At 31.7% G+C, this 23,238-nt stretch overlaps 1 protein-coding gene across 4 annotated transcripts in view; it reads left to right on the top strand.

The window, feature by feature from the left end:
- LOC114325898 (elongation of very long chain fatty acids protein 4-like) overlaps positions 1–23,238 on the top strand; it is a 340,992-nt gene that overhangs the window by 261,317 nt on the left and 56,437 nt on the right. For all 4 annotated transcript variants that reach the window (XR_007698844.1, XM_050654152.1, XM_050654151.1 and 1 more), the window contains 2 exons: positions 7,860–7,962; positions 20,896–21,083. Coding sequence is in view for 3 of the 4 variants with exons in the window: in XM_050654152.1 (XP_050510109.1) it covers positions 7,884–7,962; positions 20,896–21,083 (267 nt within the window). In the remaining variant the exon portion in view is untranslated. The remainder of the gene's footprint in view (positions 1–7,859; positions 7,963–20,895; positions 21,084–23,238) is intronic.

Raw genomic sequence — 23,238 nt, 5'->3', positions numbered from 1 at the left:
TATTTTACTAAACATCAACTTCAGAATATATTTTTTATTCGTAAAATATATTGAATTTTTTTTATTTCAAAATATGAGGATATCTAGAATGATATTAAAGTCAAATAAAAAAATAATGAGTTAAAAATTGAAAATACTTTTGAATTTATTAAAGAAAAACATACGCTGGGGTCACAATTTCCCCGCTTGGTTATCCGAAGGTTAAAATAATATAAGTGTTATGTCGTACTGGTTTAATATTTGGTGTATTTATTACTTAGTTACGAACCCCATAATGGCGCGGGCATAATGTTATACTTGATGCCCGCGGGGGCATAAAGTATACCTATGTCTCTAAAGTATGACAGTAGTACGGTCTTATTTACGCATTCAGTGAAATTTTCTGCCATCAAAACTGTGTTTACGTTAATAACAAATTGCTACCCAACATCACTTTCCTAGCATCGGTACTAAATACCTGCTGCGATACAATATTACTTCTAATTAATATAAATTAAAATTAAAATTTTAATTGATGCAATGAACCGGTATGACAAAAAGCTTTGTATATGCACCACGTGCATTGTTAGATGTTTATACAGCAGAGGCCCTCGAGTTTATAAGCTTGTCGTCCTTACTGTATAAACATATATTTAATGCCCTTGATATATTAATAACTATTATGACTTACTCAAAGGACTTCTTCTTCTTCTGGTGCTTTCTCCTTTAGTGGAGGTTAGCGACTACACTGGCAAATCTGTCTCTGTCCAATGCGGCTCTAAACAAAGATGTTGAATCAAGGCCGGTCTAGTCTCTGATATTTCTAAGCCATGTAATCTTGCGCCTACTGGGACCCCGTTTTCCTTTCAATAGCCAGTTGTTTCTGAGTTTAGCGAACCGACTTTAGCTGACTTTTCTGAATTTAATGATTTTTAGCGGTTCCCTATTTGTACCTATTCTCCTCAAAACATTTTCGTTGGTGGTGTGGGTTGCCCAAGATATTTTCAAGACTCATCTATAAAGTCAGAGTTCAACTTAAAGGATTTAAGGATCACTTAAAAGACTTAAATTGTTAAAACTTTATCGGTAAGATGTATATTATAATATACTGCAAGGCGTAAGTTATAGGGATATTATTCCCTTAAAAAAATATATGTAAAAAGAACAATTATCCATAAAAATAAAACAAAATTTCTATAATAAGTCGTATATTCACCATTGACATCAATTATATTGCTTGAATTCTACGTGGCATACTATCTTTAAATTATCAAGAGATCCTTAAGCGATTTCTTCCCATAACCGTTATTGCCAAAATAATCAGGGATTATTAAAATTAAAGATGATTAATTTTATGAAATAATGAAGATTATTTAATTCATAGGAGATTCTGACCAACAGAAAGCTACAGAAATAAAAATTAAACTGATTATTTTTTAATGATTTTAACTTCCAATCGTATAGTAAGATATTTGATCACGTATTTAATTCTGTCCAATCAGATTAAAATTATACTGAGAAATCTACTGTATAAAATTACCGATAGAATTTTTTTAAGTAGATTGTTTCTGTTTAATGGCAACCAGTTTCCTAGTTTTGACAACTGTCACATTTAAGAAAATATCCATAATATACGTATTAAAAAATAATCCCACGAATATCACATGACAGTAAGAATAAATAAGAAAATAATGCTTCATTTTTTACTCAAATTTGTTGTCATTGGGCAATAGCCACTAGAACCCTGCGGGCTCTCGTGTCTATTGCCAAACAACAAATTTTCGAAAAACTGGCGCAATATTTTCAATTTATTCTCACTCTCTTGTGATATTATACCCGATAATTTTTGATAATTTCCCGTCGTCAAGAATATTACGTCAGATGCCCTTCGTTGCTATGAAAAAATACATTCAGTGACATTAATGACAATTAATGTTTTAAAAATTATAAAAGTGATGACTTTCAACCGTCAAATATTTATAACAACTGTCTGTTTAATTGTACTAATTTGTACTTACATAAATAAATTACAATAAAATGTTGGTTTTGAACAGTTTTATTCATGAAATAATAACAAATTGCACTCGATCTCTAAAATATATATATATATAATTTTAGAGCTCTTGTGCAATTACTACTGATAATCAAATAAAAAAAATTGTGTAATGTTATAATGAGATTTTAAAGAAGTTAAATAAACGACAAGTTTTTATTCAATTTATTTCATAAATTTTATATTATTTTTAAATTATTACAGAACCCAAACTCTTACGTAGCCAACTTTAAAGTGCGAATCATCGGAATTCAAATTCCAAGTTGATTTCCAATCAAATTATGTTGGCGATAAAATTTTGTATGCACCACGTCAGTAAAGACTCTTTATCTAACTCGTCTGTTACTCGCCTCGCTCGCTCTTCTCGTAATATCAAGACTCGTTCGATAAAGAGTCACTTTACTGACTTGGTACATAAATATCTATTATTTTAACGTACAGTGGAACCTCGATAACTCGGATTAATCGGGACCGCGGCCGATCCGGGTTATCGAAAATCCGGGTTAGCCGGAGAATATAGTAAAAATTAATAAATAACCTCCATTACAATTACAAAAACATGAAACACATATGCACAGTACACATCTAAATTACGTATAGTTGTATAGAGTGTAGAGTTTTGTTCATTTCTTGGTAAAAAACTCAGTCATACTGTAGAGATGTACCGACACCATAATATGGTAGGTCTGGATCCTGCGTACAAAAAAAAATTGATAAATAGCAAGCTGAAAATTTGTTATTAGCTTAAGGGTGTCTAGTCGGACAAACATTAATATATGGGAACACTGGAACAGGGGAAGTTTTAACTGTGGAACAGGTTAAAAATTTGGAACGGTCAGACCACGAAAACGGCACATGTATTTTTTCCGACAGAACAGACTTAAACTCTCCGAACAGAGATTAAACTCTCATGCAAAAATCAGACTGCTATTTATCACCAAATTGGCGTTTTAATGAGTGGAACATGTAGAATATGTCAAATGACAGGAATTATGACAGGTGATAAATAGCAGTCTGATTTTTGCATGAGAGTTTAATCTCTGTTCGGAGAGTTTAAGTCTGTTCTGTCGGACAAAACAAATGTGCCATTTTCGTGTTCTGACCGTTCCAAATTTTTGACCTGTTCCACAATTAAAACTGCCCCTGTTCCAGTGTTCTCATATATCAAAGTTTATCCGACTAGACACCCTTAAGCTATTAATAAATTTTTAGCTTGCTATTAATCAACTTTTTTTTCATACGCGGGATCCAGACCTATGGTAGCATAATATCATATTATGATGCTGCAATAAATTTATTTTAAAGATTCGTCTTTATCAATCCTACCTAATGTTTCTAGTTTCTTTTCCATTGTCACTGCAACATTTTTACGTTTTGTTACCATTACGTAGACAAAGCAAACACAATCTGAAGCACGATTACATTACAGAACGGAAGTGATTAATAGGCTGTACTACACACAATACAAGAATTTTTAAATAGTCACGTCTTTTTTAAACAATGCTAAGACAGTTTGACATAAATAAAGAAAAAGGAATACAGACAGGTGTCTGTTCTTTCCGATAAGCTGAGACGGTCGCTCTGGCTGCCGCCGTGTGCATGAATCATTTTTACTATTGTACTTATGTGTTCAAATTACACAAATACACATTATCTCTGAAATATTATTTGGCCTACATACATTTTTATTTGATAAAATTGTTAAATTGTTTATTTGTTAAATTTTTGTCTGATGAAAATCGGTCCGGGTTAGCCGGACTTCCGGGTTATCGGGGGCCGACTTATCGGGGTTCCACTGTATATTCTTTGATTAAAATTAAAAATTCTAGTTTTGCAACAACAAAACAGAACCGCGCTAGAGCTGCAGGTTTAAAGGTGTTATGCGTTCAGAAACGCATCCAACCTCCATTCTGAAAATTTTCAGAAAGTGATAGACTTGCTCAAACGAGGCAGTTAAAACCATTTTTAAGACTTTTGTAATCATTTTCAAAAAAGAACGGTGTCCTGGGGACTAGAAGCTATTTTTCTATTTTTTTCCACGAGGAAAAAAATTTCCTGTAGTTGGCTGTATACCATTTATTACAAAAAACCATGAAATCCTTTATAAAAGGTATATTTGTTAAAATTCCTATACAGGGCTATATCATAAAACAAACAGAACTAGTTTTCAATTGGTTGACCGATCATGATGATGATCATGATGATGATCGGTCAACCAATTGAAAACTAGTTCTGTTTTTGGCTACATCATAAAACTAGTTCTGTTTGTTTTATGATGTAGCCCTGTATTATAGGGATTTTAACAAATATACCTTTTATAAAGGATTTCATGGTTTTTCTATTATTTTTATTTGCTCCTCGCATTGCAATGTCATGAAACGCGTGACTAGTGATGTGAGTCGAGAATATTCCCAAGCGAATATTCGCGAACATTGGAAAGTTTCCGAGAATATTCGCCTATAAAAAATGGAAATATTCTCCTGACCGCGAATATTCCCGGAATACTTTCACTGGAAAATTCTAGAGAATATTTCCGAGAACTTTCAAGAATGTTTCCGAGAACTTTCCATAATATTTCCGAGGACTTTTGAGAATATTTCTAAGAGCCTTTTGGACCTAAGAGTCAGTGACGTAATTTGAATTTACATGAAAGTAGCATTTAATTCACACAGCCGGCGAACCTATACCACTGCCAAGTACAAAAGGAACATTGTTTTGAACATTATTACCTTCATTATTTTTGTACTAAAAATGCCTAAAGCTATACTAAAATCACAATAAAGATGCATTAGAATAAACAAACTAAGACACGTTGAATGTTACGAGGAGTACTGCCGAATCGTGATTTACAATGTATAAACTTTTTAAATCATGATTTGGGAATGCTCATCTAACATTCAATGTGTCTTGGTTTGTTTATTTCTAGTGCATCTTTTTTGTGATTGTAGTATAGGTAGAATGCATGGGAATATTTCAAAAGTGAAATAATAAATTAAAATAATTCAAAACTACAATAAAGTTATATCATTAAAACTTCCTGTAAAAGCTAGATGGAGTTCAATCCTTAATTGTATATACCTCGTCCAATTTACTTACCGTTGCACGTCATCCGCGCCATAGCCTGTGACACGATACCAACACGAAATATTTAGGCGGTGGGTGTGTTCTTTTTTAGAATCAAAATGATTCTAAAGGGGAACACACCTACGGCCTAGATATTTCGTGTTGGTATCGTGTCACAGGCTATGGCGCGGATGACGTGCAACGGTAAGTAAATTGGACGAGGTATAAATAACCTTATTGTATCTAAAAGTGGTTTACCGATGCTTGCTTATGGTCATAGAGGGAGGAAATTTAAAATTTTCACAGAATGTTAAACAGAACTGTCTGGATGATGAAATATTTTGGATAAAGTTGCAAAAAGTAGCAGTTGTGCTACTTTTTACACCAATTGTGAAATGAAAACTTACAATTGTGAAATTGTAGACAAAAGAAAAAAATGGCAGTGAAGCCTGTGCACTATGCTGCAAACTTACTTGATTCTTCTTTAACAGGACAAAGCCTCACTGGTGAAGATCTTTGCAGTGTATAGACAAGATATTAACCAATCATCCCAAGTTTATTGACAAAAAAAGAAGAAAACATTTTTACAGAACAAACAAAGTTCTGTGCAAAAGCAAACCTTTGGTCAATGGATTTTATTTGGCTTTCAGCACGATCAGTAGTTTGTATAAGATGGACTGTACACCAAAACTTCTTTAACCTTCGGATGACCAAGGGGAGTAGATTTGGACCCCAATGCATGTTTTTATTTAATAAATTCAGAAATATTTGCAATTTTAAACTCATTATTTTTTTATTTGACTTTAATATCATTCTAGATACCCTCATATTTTGTAATAAAAAAATTCCCTATATTTTACGAAAAAAAAAAAAAAATTTTTTTTCTGAATTTGGTGTCAAAGAAGATCTCCCTTGCCTTTCCGTAAATATTCCAATTTTAAATTAAGTAAATACCGTCTATTATGTGGAATTGTATGTAAGAAACATTTCAATATTGAAAAAAAAAATTGTTTGTTAAACCTGTGGCGCCGTAATTAGTGTATATTTTAAAATTTCTTTAGTTCTAAGTTCAGAATGAGGATTTCTGTTTTTGTTCAGTTGTAATTAAAAATATGTTTTGCTACTGTTTATTTATAATTTATTGATACAATAGTAACATTAAAATTACGAATACATGATTACATTTCTTAAAACAACTTCATTTTTTTGTCAATTGTCATTTTCGACTTGGGGTCATTTTTTACCCCCATTGGTCATCCGCGTAACAAAAAAGGGTTGGTCATCAGAAGGTTAAAAGATTTGGCAATTACAATACTGGGGTTACCAGCTTCCTACGCTCAAACAGAGCGTAGTTATAGCACATACTCTTTCATACATAATAAAAGGAGAAATAGACTCACTATAGTTAGAGCAGGGAAGTTAAGGTATAATAGCTCATAATGAAACTCCTAAAAGATCATAAACATGAAAACATGGTATGTGATGAGAGTCTTTCTATAACTCATCTGTTGGAACCAGGGCAAGACTCTAAACCCATATCAGAAAATGAAAGATTAAGCGTGACGGAGAGAGACTCTTCATTATATTCTCTTCATAATACATAGTCCTGCTTGTGTGAAGAAAATTTCTGTTACTCACAAGAATAGACTCTTACTTATTTATATATTTTATAAATTATAATTCCTAAGAATTTTATTTTGTAGTTTCTTTTGTTATTACTAGTTAAGAAAAAAATTTCCTTCTAAGAATACAGATAACCTGAAGTAAGTTCCTATATAATCAATTTTGATTCGTTTATTCTATGTTATCTTTTTTATTTTAATATTTTTTAAATAACATATACTTTGTAGTTTTAATTATAATGACTAATAACAAATATTCAGAATATATTTTTAATAAAAGTTAAATAAATTTGAAAAGTATTTTTGGATATTTAATTTTTAACAGATGTTTTCTGTAGTCTAAATACCACAACAATAAATAAAGCTAACTACTGATTTGTATAATTAATTATAATAATTTTAATAAAAATGTAAGGTTTCCATAAGTTTCCGAAAGTTTCCAATATTCCCGGAAAGTTTCCGGAAACTTTCTGGCGCTCGAATCTTCCCGGAAATTTTACATCACTACGCGTGACTGTACTCAGTCTTTAGTTGTTCGCAGCGTATGATCTGTTACTTCCTTCATTTTGAGTGGATTACACATCTCATTATACTTTCTTCCAAGTACTTTATTTGCATACAGATTGTATGATCAACTGTGATTACTAGAGCATAAAAAATTGACAAAGTCGAGTCATTGTCGTGGTAGTTGCATGTCTTTCTTGATTGGATGTTGTGGGAATCCTGTGTAGATGACTTTGTCGCCTCTTCGGGACGTTTTGTGTTTTATGGTTGGCGGCACTGATTGTTGATCTAAGTAGTATTTTGGGGGTGGTTTGTTTGTGTCCTGCGGAGGAGGGCCTTTTCAGAGGTACACTATTTTAAAACTATTATTTGGCATTATTTTACGTTCTTTTTGGATATTAGTTGGCCGGTATATTTTCCATAAATATGTAGCTACAGATGACTTTTTTTTTAAAACCTTCAAATTAGAATTCAAAATATCATGTTACCAATAAATAATATACAAACTTACAAACCACTATTTCATAAGATTTAAATAAAGATAATTAAATTAATTTATAGGTACCGCTATCAATAATAAAAATTAATAAAAAATGTAAGATGTGCTTCATAAACTTTATAATTATATATTGTTTCAGATCGGACGTAGAATTTAGAACAACATGGCGACTGTGATAAGTTCAAATCAAAGTATGGTGTCACAGGCCTACGACTATTATGTATGGACTCTATCTTTATCAGGTGAGTAAACTAATTCAATGTTTGACCGTTGATTGATGAATATACCCCCTATATTCATCAATCAACGGTTTGACTATATAAAAGCCATTAAGATCGTAGGCGCAAAATTTCGGGTCAATGCTTTTTAAAGCATAAATTCTTTTCGAATCCTGAGAAAACAAATAAGTATTTTTGCGAAATCCTCGGAATGAAAGATTGCATTATTATTGAGTGCCGAAAGTCCCTTAGATTATGAGATATTTGAAATTAAAAATCACACTAAATTTTCTCTTTTTTCACCCCTGTAACTTATTAAAATAAACATTACAGAAATTTTCAGGGACTTTCAGCCCTCGGTAATAATGCAATCTTTCATTCTGCTTTTAAATTTTCCAAAAATACTTATTAGTTCTCAGGATTCGAAAAAAATGAATGCATTTAAAACACATCGGCGCAAAATTTTGCGCCTACGCCCTTAACGCCCAAATTATTATTTTTTTAATTCAAAATTTTATTTATACATAACTATCAGCAATATTGTTCTTATATAAATGAAATTGTTTTATATATTTGCATTTTTTAATTTTGACCCGTTCTATAAATAGATCACTGGGCGTTAGTGTTATCATAATAATTGCAAATATGTATGAATGAATTAAAAAGAGACAGTTTTCAAAAATCTATCGAATGACACTAAACACAACCACCCCACTCCACCCCCTGGAGGTGGGGTGGGGGTAACTTTAAAATCTAAATTAAATAGGAACCCCATCTGTTATTGCGGATTTGGATTGCTTACCTAAAAGTAAGCAACTCTTATTGGGGACATTTTTTAGAATTGTGGATACATGGCGCTATAATCGGAGAAAACGATTTTTTCGTGATACCATAGGTAAATTATAGCAACGGTCTAATATCTCGAGAAATACACTTGCAAATAAAAAACCAAAAAATACGTCTTTTATATTTTTTAAGAACCTATCGAATAACATAAAACAAGACCCTCCACTCCACCCCCTGGGGGTGGAGTGAGGTGTAACTTTAAAATCTTAAATAGGAGCCCCCATTTTTTATTGCAGATTTGGATTCCTTACGTAAAAATAAGTAACTTTTATTCGAGACATTTTTTCGAATTATGGATAGATAGCGCTATAATCGGAAAAACACTATTTATTAGCGCCATCTATTAACAACTCTAAAAAATATTTGGAATAAATACTACTTATGTTTTCACGAGGAATTCAAATCTGCAATAAAACATGGGGATTCCCATTTAAGATATTAAAGTTAACCCCCACCCTACCTCCAGGGGGTGGAGTGGAGAGTCGTGTTTGAGGTTATTCGATAGGTTCTTGTATATTACATACGTATTTTTTTGGTCTTTTATGTGGAAGTGTATTTCTCGAGATATTAGACCGTTTCTATAATTTAAATATATCACGATAAATCTTTTTTCCCGATTAGCGCCATCTATCCACAATTCGAAAAAAATTTTTCGAATAAAAGTTGCTTATTTTTACGAAAGCAATCCAAATCTGTAATAACAAATGGGCGTTTCCGTTTAAGATTTTAAAGTTACCTCCGCCCCACCTCCAGAGGATGGAGTGGGAGGCCGTCTTTAGTGTCATTCGATAGATTTTTGAAAAATATTAAACGCATATTTATCAGTTTTTCGATCCAATCTTCATTTCGCGAATTATTCGATCGTCCCGCGAAATTTTCGATCGTCCCAGGCGACGAGCTCCACCCTGGGCACCAGGTACCTCGGAGAACACCGCCGTCATGAAATTTGTGTTCACTGACCTCCAAAACCCCCAAATATAAAAATTGAACTCATTTCCGTCAATATTTCTTGAGTTCTAAATTTTTCATTTTCCATCTCTTCGAGATGCACTTTGAAAATGCACAAAATTTTTTGCCGGGGATCAATTTAGTTCACAAAATTGGCTGACACTCTCTCGAATTGAATGCAAAAAGTTGCATGATCATTCATCTTAATGCACAAAATTCCTAGGTTTTGGGGTTTTAGTGCTTCGTTAGATCTGCAATGCAGTGAAACATTACTGTCATTGAGAGCTGTAAGGAAACAGGTCTGGATCTGCACATACGGAAAACCAAAATACTCGTAATAAGTAATTAACAGAATATAAAACCGTCTATATATGTAAAGAATAAAAAAATTGGACAAGTTGATTAAATTATTTACCTTGGATATCAATTAAAAAAATGCAGAGGGTCACGGCGATATTAGATCCAGAACGAAGCATGCCAGAACCGCTTTTAGCCCGATCAAAGAACAATCTGACCCCAAAAAAAATAAAGGAAGGATAAAAATTTGGGAATAGATAGTTGAAATTGTCTATTATTATATATGAAAAAGTTTACAATTCTACATCCCCTCCATTTTACAAAAATGGACGGGAATACCCCTCGGAGATGAAAAAAATACATTCAAAATAAGACCGGAATTGGATAAAATGACTAATTCTAAACAATTTTTCCTCTATAGAGTTTTTTCACAAGTCAATACTTTTCGAGTTATTTGCGAGTGAATATGTTCATGTTTAACAAAATAAAACATGTCTTTGGACGGTTTTTCGGAGATAACTCAAAAAGTAAGTATTTTAGCGAAAAAAATATTCTTAGCAAAAATATAGCCCATCAAAAATTGAAAAAAATGATGTATACATGAGGTCTGTAGACCCAGTAGAAGCAGAGTTGCAGCTAATGAACAGTAGGTTCTTCTTCGTCATATTCCAAATGGAATATTTCAATGTGAAATAACCCAAAAACGGAGCACTTTTAGGGGAAAATTCATTTTAACTTTTTTAAAGTGTTTAAAAAAAAGGTTTATTTTTGTTAAAAAAAAAAACTTGTAATATTAAAAGTAAGTGAATTACGCTCCAAATATTGTTGGTTCCTTTTATTTTTTGGTAAAAAAATCGCGAAAATCACCCCCTAATTAGCATCACATACACGTTTTAACATTACCACTTCACAAGTTACTTTGTCTATGTATTATTTATATGATGTATAAGTTTCATCGGTTCAAAGTGCTTCGTTTTGAAAAAGCTGTAGTTAAAATGGCTTGAACGAGTAACTATTTACGAGTTTAGGCAAATTTTGAACAGTCATAGCATAACCAATTTTTGTCTAACAACAAAACAAAAAATCAAAAATATTCAGAAAATCAAAACGTACATTTTATTACTGTTTGAGATTTTTGGTATTCCTAATTGTTTTTATCCATAAAAAAAATTCCATAAAAAATTACGATTTTTGTCAAAATTAAAAAAATGTTTTATTTTAAATCCAATTTTTTTTTAAAACTGAGCACTTTGAACCAATGCAACTTATAGATAATATAAATAAGACATAATAGCCTAATAAAATAAAAAAAAGTCAAAATGTAAATTCGTACAGGTTAAAACAAATTTTATATCAAAGTTTAGGTGGGTGCAAAAGATATTTTCAAGAAAGTATCCAAATCATACAAGGGGATCATTGTTTAAATAATTAAAAAGGGGTCATTTTTGCAAAAAAAATACTTTTTTAACTGCTGAGGTAATCCACTTATCGATGAAGGTCTATGGGATTTTTTTCTGCAAAGTTGAAGGGTAAATTTTTCACATAAGACTTACAAAATTAAATTTGACCCCCTATTTATTTAAATAAATATACATAAATCTTTAAAAACAAATTTGCAAAAAAATATTTTTAGCGTTTTAAATAAGCACTATAAAATATCTTTTTTTACAGACTAAGTTGCACTATATTACCAGTATTAAGCAAAAATAAATTGGTCAAAAAATATTTAATATTTATTGAGATATTGAATTTGTTTTTTTAAATGTTACTATATTTTCAATTGCAAAAACGCGGTTGTTGCCAAAGAAATATTCACCTGCTTAAGGTCTTATTATTTTTATTTTTATGTATGTTTTCGATAAATATATTGATAAATTCAAATTTCAGTTAAACTCCCCCCTAAAATGGCATTTGAAAATTATTCAAATTTGTTTATAATATGTTTTTTTAATAACGTCGCGGGGATTAAGTATTTTGAAATGCCGTTTGGATAATTGGGTTCCTGGGAATTTTTTACTAATTAACAAAATTTTTTTGTCGTTTTTTCTTCTTCTTTTTTTTCTTGCGAGTTATATTCCTACGGGCCCTTTTAGGGTTAAATTTTATTAAGAAGGTCGAATCTCTGAGTTGTAGATTCTAGACTTAAAATATTAAGATTTACCTAAAATCTCTTAAATAAAATGTGGCTACTTACTGAGTTACAGGGTGTTTTATTTAAAAATGTAAAAAGTATTTTTACCAAGTACTTTAAAACTATTTCACGTATCATTATCATACTTGGCAGAAAGTGTAGCTATTATACACCCTACTAAACTGTGATTAACAAACGTTTCTAGCTAGTGCCAGAGGTGTACGACAGGGGATAGTGAATTATTGACCCTTCCCAAATTCTACGCCACTGAGTGAATTACTATTTTAGCGAAATTTTTCGATTCTCCAATACTGTGTATGTAAATAACTTTATTGGTTTCGATAAAGTCATCAGTTTGAGAGATATTGGAAGTTTAAAATGAATGAATGAATGAATCAAAATAACTATGCCGTTTCATTTTTAACGTCCAATATCTCGAAAACCAATGACTTAATCGTTACCAGTAGAGAGTATATTATTTACATAGAAAGTATTAGAGAATCGAAAAATTTCACTAAAATAGTAATTCCCTCAGTGGCGTAGAATTTGGGAAGGGTCAACCATTAACTATCCCCTGTCGTACGCCTCTGGTAGTAGCTAGAAGCTTTTGTTTACCACAATTTAGTAGACTGTATATTATCCACACTTTCTGCTAAGTATGATAAGGATACGTCAAATAGTTTGAAAGTACTTGGTAAAAATAATTTTTAAATTTTTAAATAAAACACCCTGTAACTCAGTAAGTAGCCACATTTTATTTAAGTGATTTTAGACCAATCTTAATATTTTCAGGTCTAGAATCTACAACTCAGAGATTCGACATTCTTAATAAAATTTAACCCTAAAAGGGCCCGTAGTAATATAACTCCAAGAAAAAAAAAAGAAGAGGAAAAAAAGACAAAAAAATTTGTTAATTAGTGAAAAATTCCCAGGAATCCAATTATCGAAACGGTATTTCAAAATGTTTAATCCCTGCGACGTTATTAAAAAAACAAATTATAAACAAATTTGAATAATTTTCAAATGCCATTTTAGGGGAAAGTTTAATTGAAATTTGAATTTATCAATACATTTATCGAAAATATACAAAAAAATAAAAATAATGAGATTTAATACAGGTGAATACTTCTTTGGCAACAACCGCGTTTTTGCAATTGAAAATAGAGTAACATTTAATAAACAAATTCAATATCTCAAAAAATATTAAATATTTTTGACCAATTTTTTTTTAATTAATACTGATAACAAGCGCAACTTCTGCTGTAAAATAAGATATTTTATAGTGCTTATTTAAAACGCTAAAAATAATTTTTTGCAAATTTGTTTTTAAAGATTTATGTATATTTATTTAAATAAATAGGGGGTCAAATTTAATTTTGTAAGTCTTATGTGAAAAATTTACCCTTCAACTTTGCAGAAAACAATCCTATACACCTTCATTAGTAGTTGAATGACCTCAGCAGTTAAAAAAGTAAGTTTTTTGCAAAAATGACCCCTTTTTAGTTATTTAAACAATGATCTTTCAAGTTATTCAGTTATTTAATCAATGATCAAATGTATGATTTGGATACTTTCTTGAAAATATCTTTTGTACCCACATAAACTTTAATATAAAATTTGTTTCAACCTGTACGAATTTACATTTTGATTTACATGTAGTGTAATTTTATTTTACTAGACTATAAGAAAATAATTTGTAAAGCGGTAACGATTAATTTTATTTGAGAAGCTAATTAAGGGGTGATTTTCGCCATTTTTTACTAAAAAATAAAAGGGACCGATAATATTTTGAGCGTAACTCACTTACTTTTAATGTTGGAAGTTTTTTTAAAAAACAAAAATAAATCTATTTTTAAACACTTTAAAACAGTTGAAATGAATTTTCCCCGAAAAGTGCCCCGTTTTTTGGTTATTTCACATTGAAATATTCGATTTGGGATTTGACGAAGAAGCATTTCATTAGCTGCAACTCTGCTTCTACTGGGTCTGCAGACCTCACGCATACACCATTTTTTTCAATTTTTTATAAGCTATATTTTTACTTAGAATATTTTTTCGCTAAAATACTTACTTTTTGAGTTATCTCCGAAAAACCGTCCAAAAATATTTTTTTGGTTAAAAATTAACACATTCACTCGCAAATAACTCGAAAATATTGACTTAATAAAAAAACTCTATGGAACAAAAGTTACTTAGAATTTTAGTCATTTTATCCAATTCCGGACTTATTTTAAACGTATATTTTTTCACCCCCGAGAAAACATTTTTCACCCCGTATAGAATTGTAAACTTTTTCTTATATAATAAAAGGCAATTTCAACTACCTATTGCCAAATTTTCATCCTTCCTTTATTTTTTTGGAGGTTTTCGTAAAATTTTGCGTTCCCCTATTTTATGTAGAAGGATGTCACAAAATATTATTTAATAGAGACCTAACATTGGGATTGAGGGCCCGCTTCAATGCTACGCTGCTACGTGTTCTCGATCTTACTTTATGGTGACGAGACTTGTACTATGAATAAAAGTGATCTAAATCGTCATGAGGCTTTCGAAATGTGATGCTATAGAAGAATTTTCAAAGTTTCTCGGGTGGAGAAGATTCGAAACACCACAATATGTACTATAACGTCTCAGCAAGACTACTGAGATTATAAAAAGCATCAAGAGGAGAAATCTGGAGTATTTCGGACATGTAATGAGAGGTCCCAAATATAGGTTGCTAAAAAATATTATACAAGGGAAAATAGCAGGCAAAGGCTGTCCAGGATGAAGAAGAACTTCATGGTTAAAGAGCTTAGGAGATTGGTACGGTATTGATACAAATACGCTATTAATTTAGGTTGTCAGGGAATAAAAGATAGCTATGATGGCAATCAACGTTCTGAAAGAACATGGTACATGAAGAAGAAGAAAGCTCTTCTTATTTCAGAAATATTTTGTCTCACTCTGTCCAAAATTTCTGAATTTTTTTTTTTAAATAGAAGGGCTGTGATAGGTTGGAACCAATTGAATATAGATCCGTTTTTTATAAAAACTGTGTTTAGTTTAAACAAGCTAAAATGCGAGCAATATCATAACGAAAACTTTGTTTATAAGTTAAATTCACACTATGGAGAACCAAACAATTTGAAGTACAGAGAAGAATCCGTTTGGCGTGGGCAGCATTTGGAAAGTTAAGATGGATAGATACTAGAAAGCACAAACATACAAGAGTACCTAAAAACCCGTGTATTTGACCAGTGCATCCTTCCTGTTCTGACGTATAGCTCAGAAACAAGGACATTAACAAAGGCCAACATAAACAAAATTAAAATAACTCAGAGAAAAATGGAAAGATCCATGTTGGAATAAAACTACAAGACAGAAAATCAAACAAATGGTTAAGAGAGAAAACAAAAGTAAAAAATGTAGCTGAACAGGGTTAAAATGGAGATTTGCGGGCCACAATTCGAGACAGGAAGATAAAAGATGGAATGCTGAAATACAAAACTAGAGACCGTGGACAGGAAGAAGAGGAAGAGGAAGACCTCAGATGCGATGGAAGGACGATATTGTAAAAGCTGCAGGAACTAACTGGAAAAACGCAGCCAAGGACAGACGGAAATGGAAAGATTTGGGGAAGGCCTTTGTCCAAAGTTGGATAGAAATGGGCTAAAAGAAGAAGAAGACACTATGGAAAATTGCTATTATGAAAAGTTGTTAAGAATTAAAAATTTGGTTTTAATGTGCAATTATATCAAAGGTGCAAAGGTACTTTAACTCTTGAACATCTTTTGACATACCTCGAACAAAATTGATAAAGTGTGATATATGATGGTTGCACCTTAGATTTTCGCCCATGCAGATCTTTTTATGAAGAATAACTTTGCTTGTAAAATTATTAATAAAAGAGTTATCAATGAAAGTGATGTTGGGTATCCGTAATTTGAGAAACATTTTCAAATATTTTTTTTTCGAAGGATCTAATTGCATAATATATTATATTAGAACATACTTTTTAATTCCAATCAACTTTTCATAATAACAATTTTCAATATTGTGAAAAATAAAGGTACTTTACTCTGGAGCGAAATTCATATTTTTTGATATATTATGTACCTCGCACAATATAGATAAACTTTGTTATCTGATGCGTCACTTTAGGTTTTAGACCATGCATAACTTTTTATAAAGAATAACTGTTTTTCGTAAAATTAGAAATAAAAAATTTCGCAAAATATAATGTGTCCAACTTAAGTAAACACGCTGTATATAATATACAGGGTGTCCAGAAACTCTACCGACAAACGAAGACAGGAGATTCCTCATATAATTTTAAGACATTTTAACCCTATTCATCTAGTCCCAAAATGCTTAATAAGGGAGCTAGAGCTATTTGAAGATGGCGTCTTGTAATTAGTTTTTCTTAAATACCTCCAGAACGCTTCTATTTAGAAAAATGAAAATTGGTACGCATATTTATCTTCCAGAGATAAATCGATTTGATCCATTGTGCATTTCTAGTACCGGTCGTAGGCGTCCGTTTTGGGTAGGGCAACGGTTATTTTATCGCATAACTTTTTTGTTTTTAACTTTTAAGCATTTTTGATACTGGATTATTATATTATGAGATATTCTAGTACTAAAAGATACTCTTGATTTAAGTCGGTAGGACACACCGTTTTCTAGAAAAATCGATTTGAAAATTTTTCGTTTTTTAAATTTGAAAAAAATTGAACAATTTAAAAAAAAACGGCGTATTTTACCAACTTATAGCAGGAGTAACTTTTAGTAATAGAATACCTCAAAATTTAATAACCTAAAGTCAAAAATTCTTAAATATTAAATACAAAAAAGTTATGAGATAAAATAACCCTTGACCTACCCAAAACGGACGCATATGACCGCTACTAGAAATTCGCAATTAATGAAATCGATTCGTCTCTGGAATATAAATAAACGTACCAGTTTTCGTTTTTCTAAATGTTTTTTTTTTTAAATATTTTTTAGAAATTCAAAAAACGAAAAATTTTCAAATCGATTTTTCTAGAAAACGGTTTATTTTACCGACTTAAAGCAAGAGTACCTTTTAGTACTAGCATGCCTCATAATTTAATAATCTAATTTTAAAGATGTTTAAAAGTTAAAGACTTAAAAGTTATGAGATAAAATAACCGTTGCCCTACCCAAAACTGACGCCTATGAACGGTACTAGAAATTCACAATGAATGTAGTCGATTTATCTCTGGAAGATAAATATGCGTACCAATTTTCATTTTTCTAAATAAAAGCGTTCTGGAGTTATTTAAGAAAAACTAATTACGAGAAGCCATCTTCAAAGAGCTCTAGCTCCCTTAGGAAGCATTTTCGGACTAGGTGAATTGGGTTTAATTGTCTTAAAATTATCTGAGGAATCTCCTGTCTTCGTTTGTCGGTAGAGTTTCTGGACACCCTGTATACATAAATATAATATACATGTTACATATCATTCGGTAGACAGCTCAAATAAAAAAATAGTAAGCTGCCATTTAACATTAGCTACAGTAACATTAACAAATAAAATTTATTGAAGTTATACTTCTTTAGGCGCGATTGAGAGTAAAATTTCACAATACTGCGCGCATGCGCACACAGACAGTATAGCGTTTAGTTGCTAAATCTTTCTAGTTATGTATAAATATATCAGTGCAAGAAAAGGTGTGAAAAGAATATATTAGTGTTTTTAATAAATACAGGGTGAGGCAGATAAAAGTCCTATTAGAAATATCTCGAGAACTAAAAGAAACAGAATCATGAAAATTGGAATGAAGGGGTTTTGAAGAGGGGTCTCTTTAATGAAAATATTTTCATCGATTTGCTACTTCCGGTTATACCGGAAGTGGCTTATAACTTCGTTTTTTTAAAAGGAACATCCTGTACATTTTTACATTTTTGGATTCTCCTGGATGTCTTCTTTCTTAAAATATGAGGTTTTTTAATGTTATACAGGGAAGTTTAAGAGATAATTACGTTTCTTTTCTTAATTTCCTAGCAATATTCACACCCTGTAGAATTGTAGTAGTTTGACATCAAAAGGTCTATTTATGTTCAAATGATTTTTAATATAGTCTACTATTGTTAAAAATTGTTAGTATAGATAATGTTGAATTGTACTATACAGGGTTGGTCGAAACTCGGAAAGAGTATTTTCTGAGTTTTCTTAAATGGAACACCCTATATTTTATTATTGTAATGAAATGATATTTTATGCTACTTTTTTATTTCTTAAGCATTCCCTATACCTAACTGCTTTAATTTGTGAGTTATTGGTGATTCAAACCGAACATTAATTTCAACAAAAAATACGTGAAATTTTATTAGGTTGGCCGTGAAAATATTCAATCACAAATAATTTTTCGGAAATAAATACATATTAATCTAGACTGATCTTTAAAATTGCCAATAATGGTTGAGCTATCAAAATACCTACGTAGTTAACATTCTTGGCGCGATTAACAACTAAGCACAAATGAAAGCATTTAGGTATAGGGAATGCTTAAGAAATAAAAAAGTACCATAAAATGTCTTTTCATTGCAATACTAAAATACAGGGTGTTCCATTTAAGAAAATTCAGAAAATCTTCATTCCGAGTTTCGACCAACCCTGTATACTAAAATTTAACATTTAGCTATACTAATAATTTTTAATAATAGTAGACTATATTAAAAATCATTTTAACATAAATAGAGTTTTTGATATTCAACTACTACGATTCTACAGGGTGTGAAATTTGCTACGAAATTAATAAAAAAACGTAATTAGCTTTTAAAGTACCCTGTATAACATTACAAAACCGCATATTTTAAGAAAGAAGACATCGAGTAGAATCTAAAAATGTAAAAATATACAGGGTGCCCCATTAAAAAAAAACGAAATTTTAAGCAACTTCTGGTATAACCGGAAGTGGCAAATTGATGAAAATATTTTCATTAAATAGATCACCCTTTAAAACCCCTTCATTCCAATTTTCATGATTCTGTTGCCTTTAGTTCTCTAAATATTTCTAATAGGCCAGTTATCTGCATCACCCTATATATTTATTATAATTTTTGTGCCTTTGGATTTGTCTTCCTCAAGAGTAAGATGAGTATTATTAAAACATTTTATTGTATATTTCGCACACCTATACTGGAGTTCCTTAAAAGATGGAATCCAAGGTCGCGTGCAAGCACCGACCGGTCGTTTCGAAGCCAGACCTTTTAAGAACTGTTTACACCATCACTATTTCTGTTTCGCACTTCCGATGTTGAATTTCGTTAGGCAAAGCTAAAAATTCGGTTTTGTTTAGCGGTGTAAACGTGGGAAACGTGGTGACATCGGGAAAGGAACGTTTAAGAGTGCGTGCCGTTCGAGTGATCAGTGATCAGTCCATCTTTTCAGCGGCTAGACTATAGTTCAATTGTGCCACAACTGCAAAAAATTCGAATTTTGGGTTAAGGCTGTAAAATATTGCCTATATAATTGCCCATCTAATGCAATACAGCCTGAACTAAATTTAGATAAGTATAAAGTAAGTTATTTCGGTATTTCACTGTAGGGTTTTTGGAGGTTTTGAAAATGCAATACGGCCATAACTGGGAGATGTGGCGATAATATACACTGCCACAATACAACCGATGTAATTCAATACGTTCAATACGGCCACGACTGCAAAAGTCAAGAGAGATGTGGCGATAATATACACTGCCACAATACAACCGGTATAATTCAATACGGCCCCAACTGCAAAAGTCAATTGATTTTTTAATTATATTGCCGCCGTGTCTCCTAAGTATTGTTTTATAAATGACTTTCTTCACAATGCAATATCGTCATAACTATCAAAACAATAATAACGTTTTATTTTTAATAAATTGTAATAAGATCCAGCCAATAAGTGTATAATTTACTACCTAAATTGTAATTTTGAAGCCAGTCACTCTCAAAATAAATAATTTACAGGGCATAACGCATTTACTACAGAACGTCTTGCTCATTTCTCTAGAATATTGTGTTTTGCACTTGTGGCACTATTGAACTAGGTGTGCGATTTATTCACCTTGTCATTAGGTACGTCCGAACCGATACAGACACAGTCCTCGTAGCGTATTTGGTATAGCATTCGGCCAGAGATCGAGAGGTCTTGAGTTCGAATCCAGTGCAATCCTATACTTTTTTACAAACTGTTTAAAGTATATTTATTTTGAAGAAGTCATATAATAGAAGTATAACTTCTTACGTGCGTGCAAAGTACACACACATTCTTTTTATATTTGACATTTCAATTCATTTGACTTTTATGTGTTAAACGAAGCAAAGACTTGCATCTCGGGACACCAATTTAGGGTCCTGATCACAAGCGTGTACAGCCGAGGTCAGCCGAAGTCATGCATTTTAGCAGTGTTTCCATTGTAGCTACAATTGCGAAAAGACCCTAAATTGCTGTCCCGAGATGCAAGCTGATTTTGAGGTCGGTTATCTCGAAGATGGTTTGAGATACCGAAACGCCGTTTTCAGCTTTGGATTCAGGAGACAAAACTGCATAGGGCTCCATCGGTAAGTCGGATCCAAGTATTGTAGGGGTGGCAACGCACGAACGAACAAACGCACAGACTTTGCGAATTTATAAACGAAAACAAAATTCTCGTTGAAAACCTCAAAATGTCACTAAATTTAAATCGATTTTAAAACCAATCTTTTGATTTGTTTCATAATTTTAACATATTATATATTTTAGATTCAAGAACAAAAGGATGGCTTTTAGTAGATTCCCCAGTTCCAACCCTATTGTTCATTTGTTTATATTTCTTCATAGTATGGATAGGACCAAAAATGATGGAAAATCGAAGACCTTATAAGCTATCTTGGCTACTAGTACCTTATAATTTATATATGGCAGGACTAAACTTTTATATAGCTTCTAGGGTAAGTAATTTTACTTTTATTGGGATATATATCTTTTATTGGGTGTACTATCGAGCTGGTGATTTTAAATTTAAATAATTAATAAAATGGCAAATCACATTTATAAAAAAATTTCTTGGTAGATCACTGAAATGGTGAAATTACTTCGGTGTAAGTCCCTATCTACTCATCCTTAAACCCAAGAAATTTTCTAACAGACAGAATTTCTGCAGATATTTAAAAATAATTTGTAATTACGTTGCAGATCCCATAGCTTACTTAATAAATAACATAGTATCAAGATATATGTCTTGACTCTTATATGACATATTGTATATGTTACAGTTCAAGTTGATTCTCAGTTAGAGTTGACTCCAACTAGTTGGAGTCAACTCCAACTAAAACGAGTAGTAAAAGTTGATTTTAAAAATTTAAATCAACTTTTACTAGTTGGAGTTGACTCTTCCTGGATCGATTCAGTAAATGTTGATTATACGAGAATCTCAAGTGCATTTTTGATGAGTGTGCGTTTCTTTGTTTTGACCGTTTCAACTACTTATTAGTATAGTCTGAAAAGTCGCCCCCGTTAGGTAAATTATTCTGATTCGATTTTTTGCACAAACTTACTCAAAGAAATACATCCGTATAACAATCCTTATAACAAATACATAGGGTGTCACGCGGTACCGCGGTCGAAAAATTGTTTAATCAATTTCAGTAAAGTCAGTCAGTAAAGTGACTCTTTATCGAACGAGTCTGATATTACGAGCAGAGGAACAGATGCGTTCGATAAAGAGTATTGAGGTGGTGCGTACAAAATTGTATCGTCAATCATAAATAACATTAACACTTACTTACAACTTTGAGGAATTTTTTTTAATTTTAGACGAAATAAAAAATTCGAATGACAGTAATGACAGTAATGACAGATGACTTTTGCATGATGGCCGGTTTTGATGTTTAATCGATAGTTATCAATATTGTATACCTACCTAATTACTAAATCTGTAAAGTTTTGATTTATTTTGTATGCATATAATTGCGAAACTCTACAGAATTTTACTTTTTGACATAAATTTTATTAATAATAAGATAAATTTTGTACAATATTTTTAATAATTAAAGTAAATAAATTTTAATTTCACTCAAATAAATAATCGATTGCTGCCGTTGACCACTTACATTCAATCTCGGTTAATTTGATTAATTATCACCGGCAGGTAAAGTAAAATTCTTTTTTCAATACAACAAAGTGAGGGCAAATGAGTACAATACTGCCGAAAATGAGGGCAAATGAGTACAATAATGAATGATTTTAGTGACGTTTGGCGATAAACAATAATTTTAAACAAATTCGCAAAAATAAATTTTTTCACTTCGACAAATTTTTTTTTAGGTCCTTTGGGCCTTTTTTCTCTAAAATTGACTGTTGTCGAGTTATTAGCGACTTAAAATTTGAAAAACGCCAAAATAACCATTTTCAAGGTTTAATAACTCGGTTAAAGATAATTATTGTGAAAGTCGAGCGAGCGGCCGTGGAGTAACGGCATAATCGCTGGCCTCATATGAAAGTGCACGTGGGTTCGAGCCCTGCTAAAGAGAAACCATTTTCATTTCCAATAATGACACGAGCCGTCTCACCGTGCCTCGGAGAGCACGTTAAGCCGTCGGTCCCCCTGGGCTAGTGCACATCGACACTAGCTACTTCAAACAGGGTTAAAGATGTAATTGGCGCCGGAACTGTCCGAAAGGCAAAAATGCCATACGATATTATATATTATGAAAGTCAGAAACTAAAAAAAATCAAAGATTAAAGCTACCTCTATAAGACCCTGAAGAAATTTTTGTCATTATTTCATTAATAAGATATTATTTTTAATTATCAACAATGAGCGCTAACCGTGTATTGAGGCGGCCGTCAATGTGAGTGCGAGTGAGATTCACCATTGGACGGCTGGAATGGTGCATCTCTTTAGCATCCACCATTGACGGCCGCCTAATACGCACTTAGCGCTCATTGTTAATAATTAAAAATAAAACTTAGTAATAAAATAGTGACAAAAATTTCTGCTGGATCTTATAGAGGGGGCTATAAACTTTGATTTGGTCACTTTCCGACTTTCATAACAATGGATTTTAACCGAGTTATTAAGCCTTGAAAATGGCCATTTTCGCA

The sequence above is a fragment of the Diabrotica virgifera genome, chromosome 6, assembly GCF_917563875.1.
Source record: "Diabrotica virgifera virgifera chromosome 6, PGI_DIABVI_V3a".
NCBI lineage: Eukaryota > Metazoa > Arthropoda > Insecta > Coleoptera > Chrysomelidae > Diabrotica > Diabrotica virgifera.
Note: the sequence above shows the minus strand (reverse complement) of the source record. Positions and strands in the feature narration are given on the sequence as shown.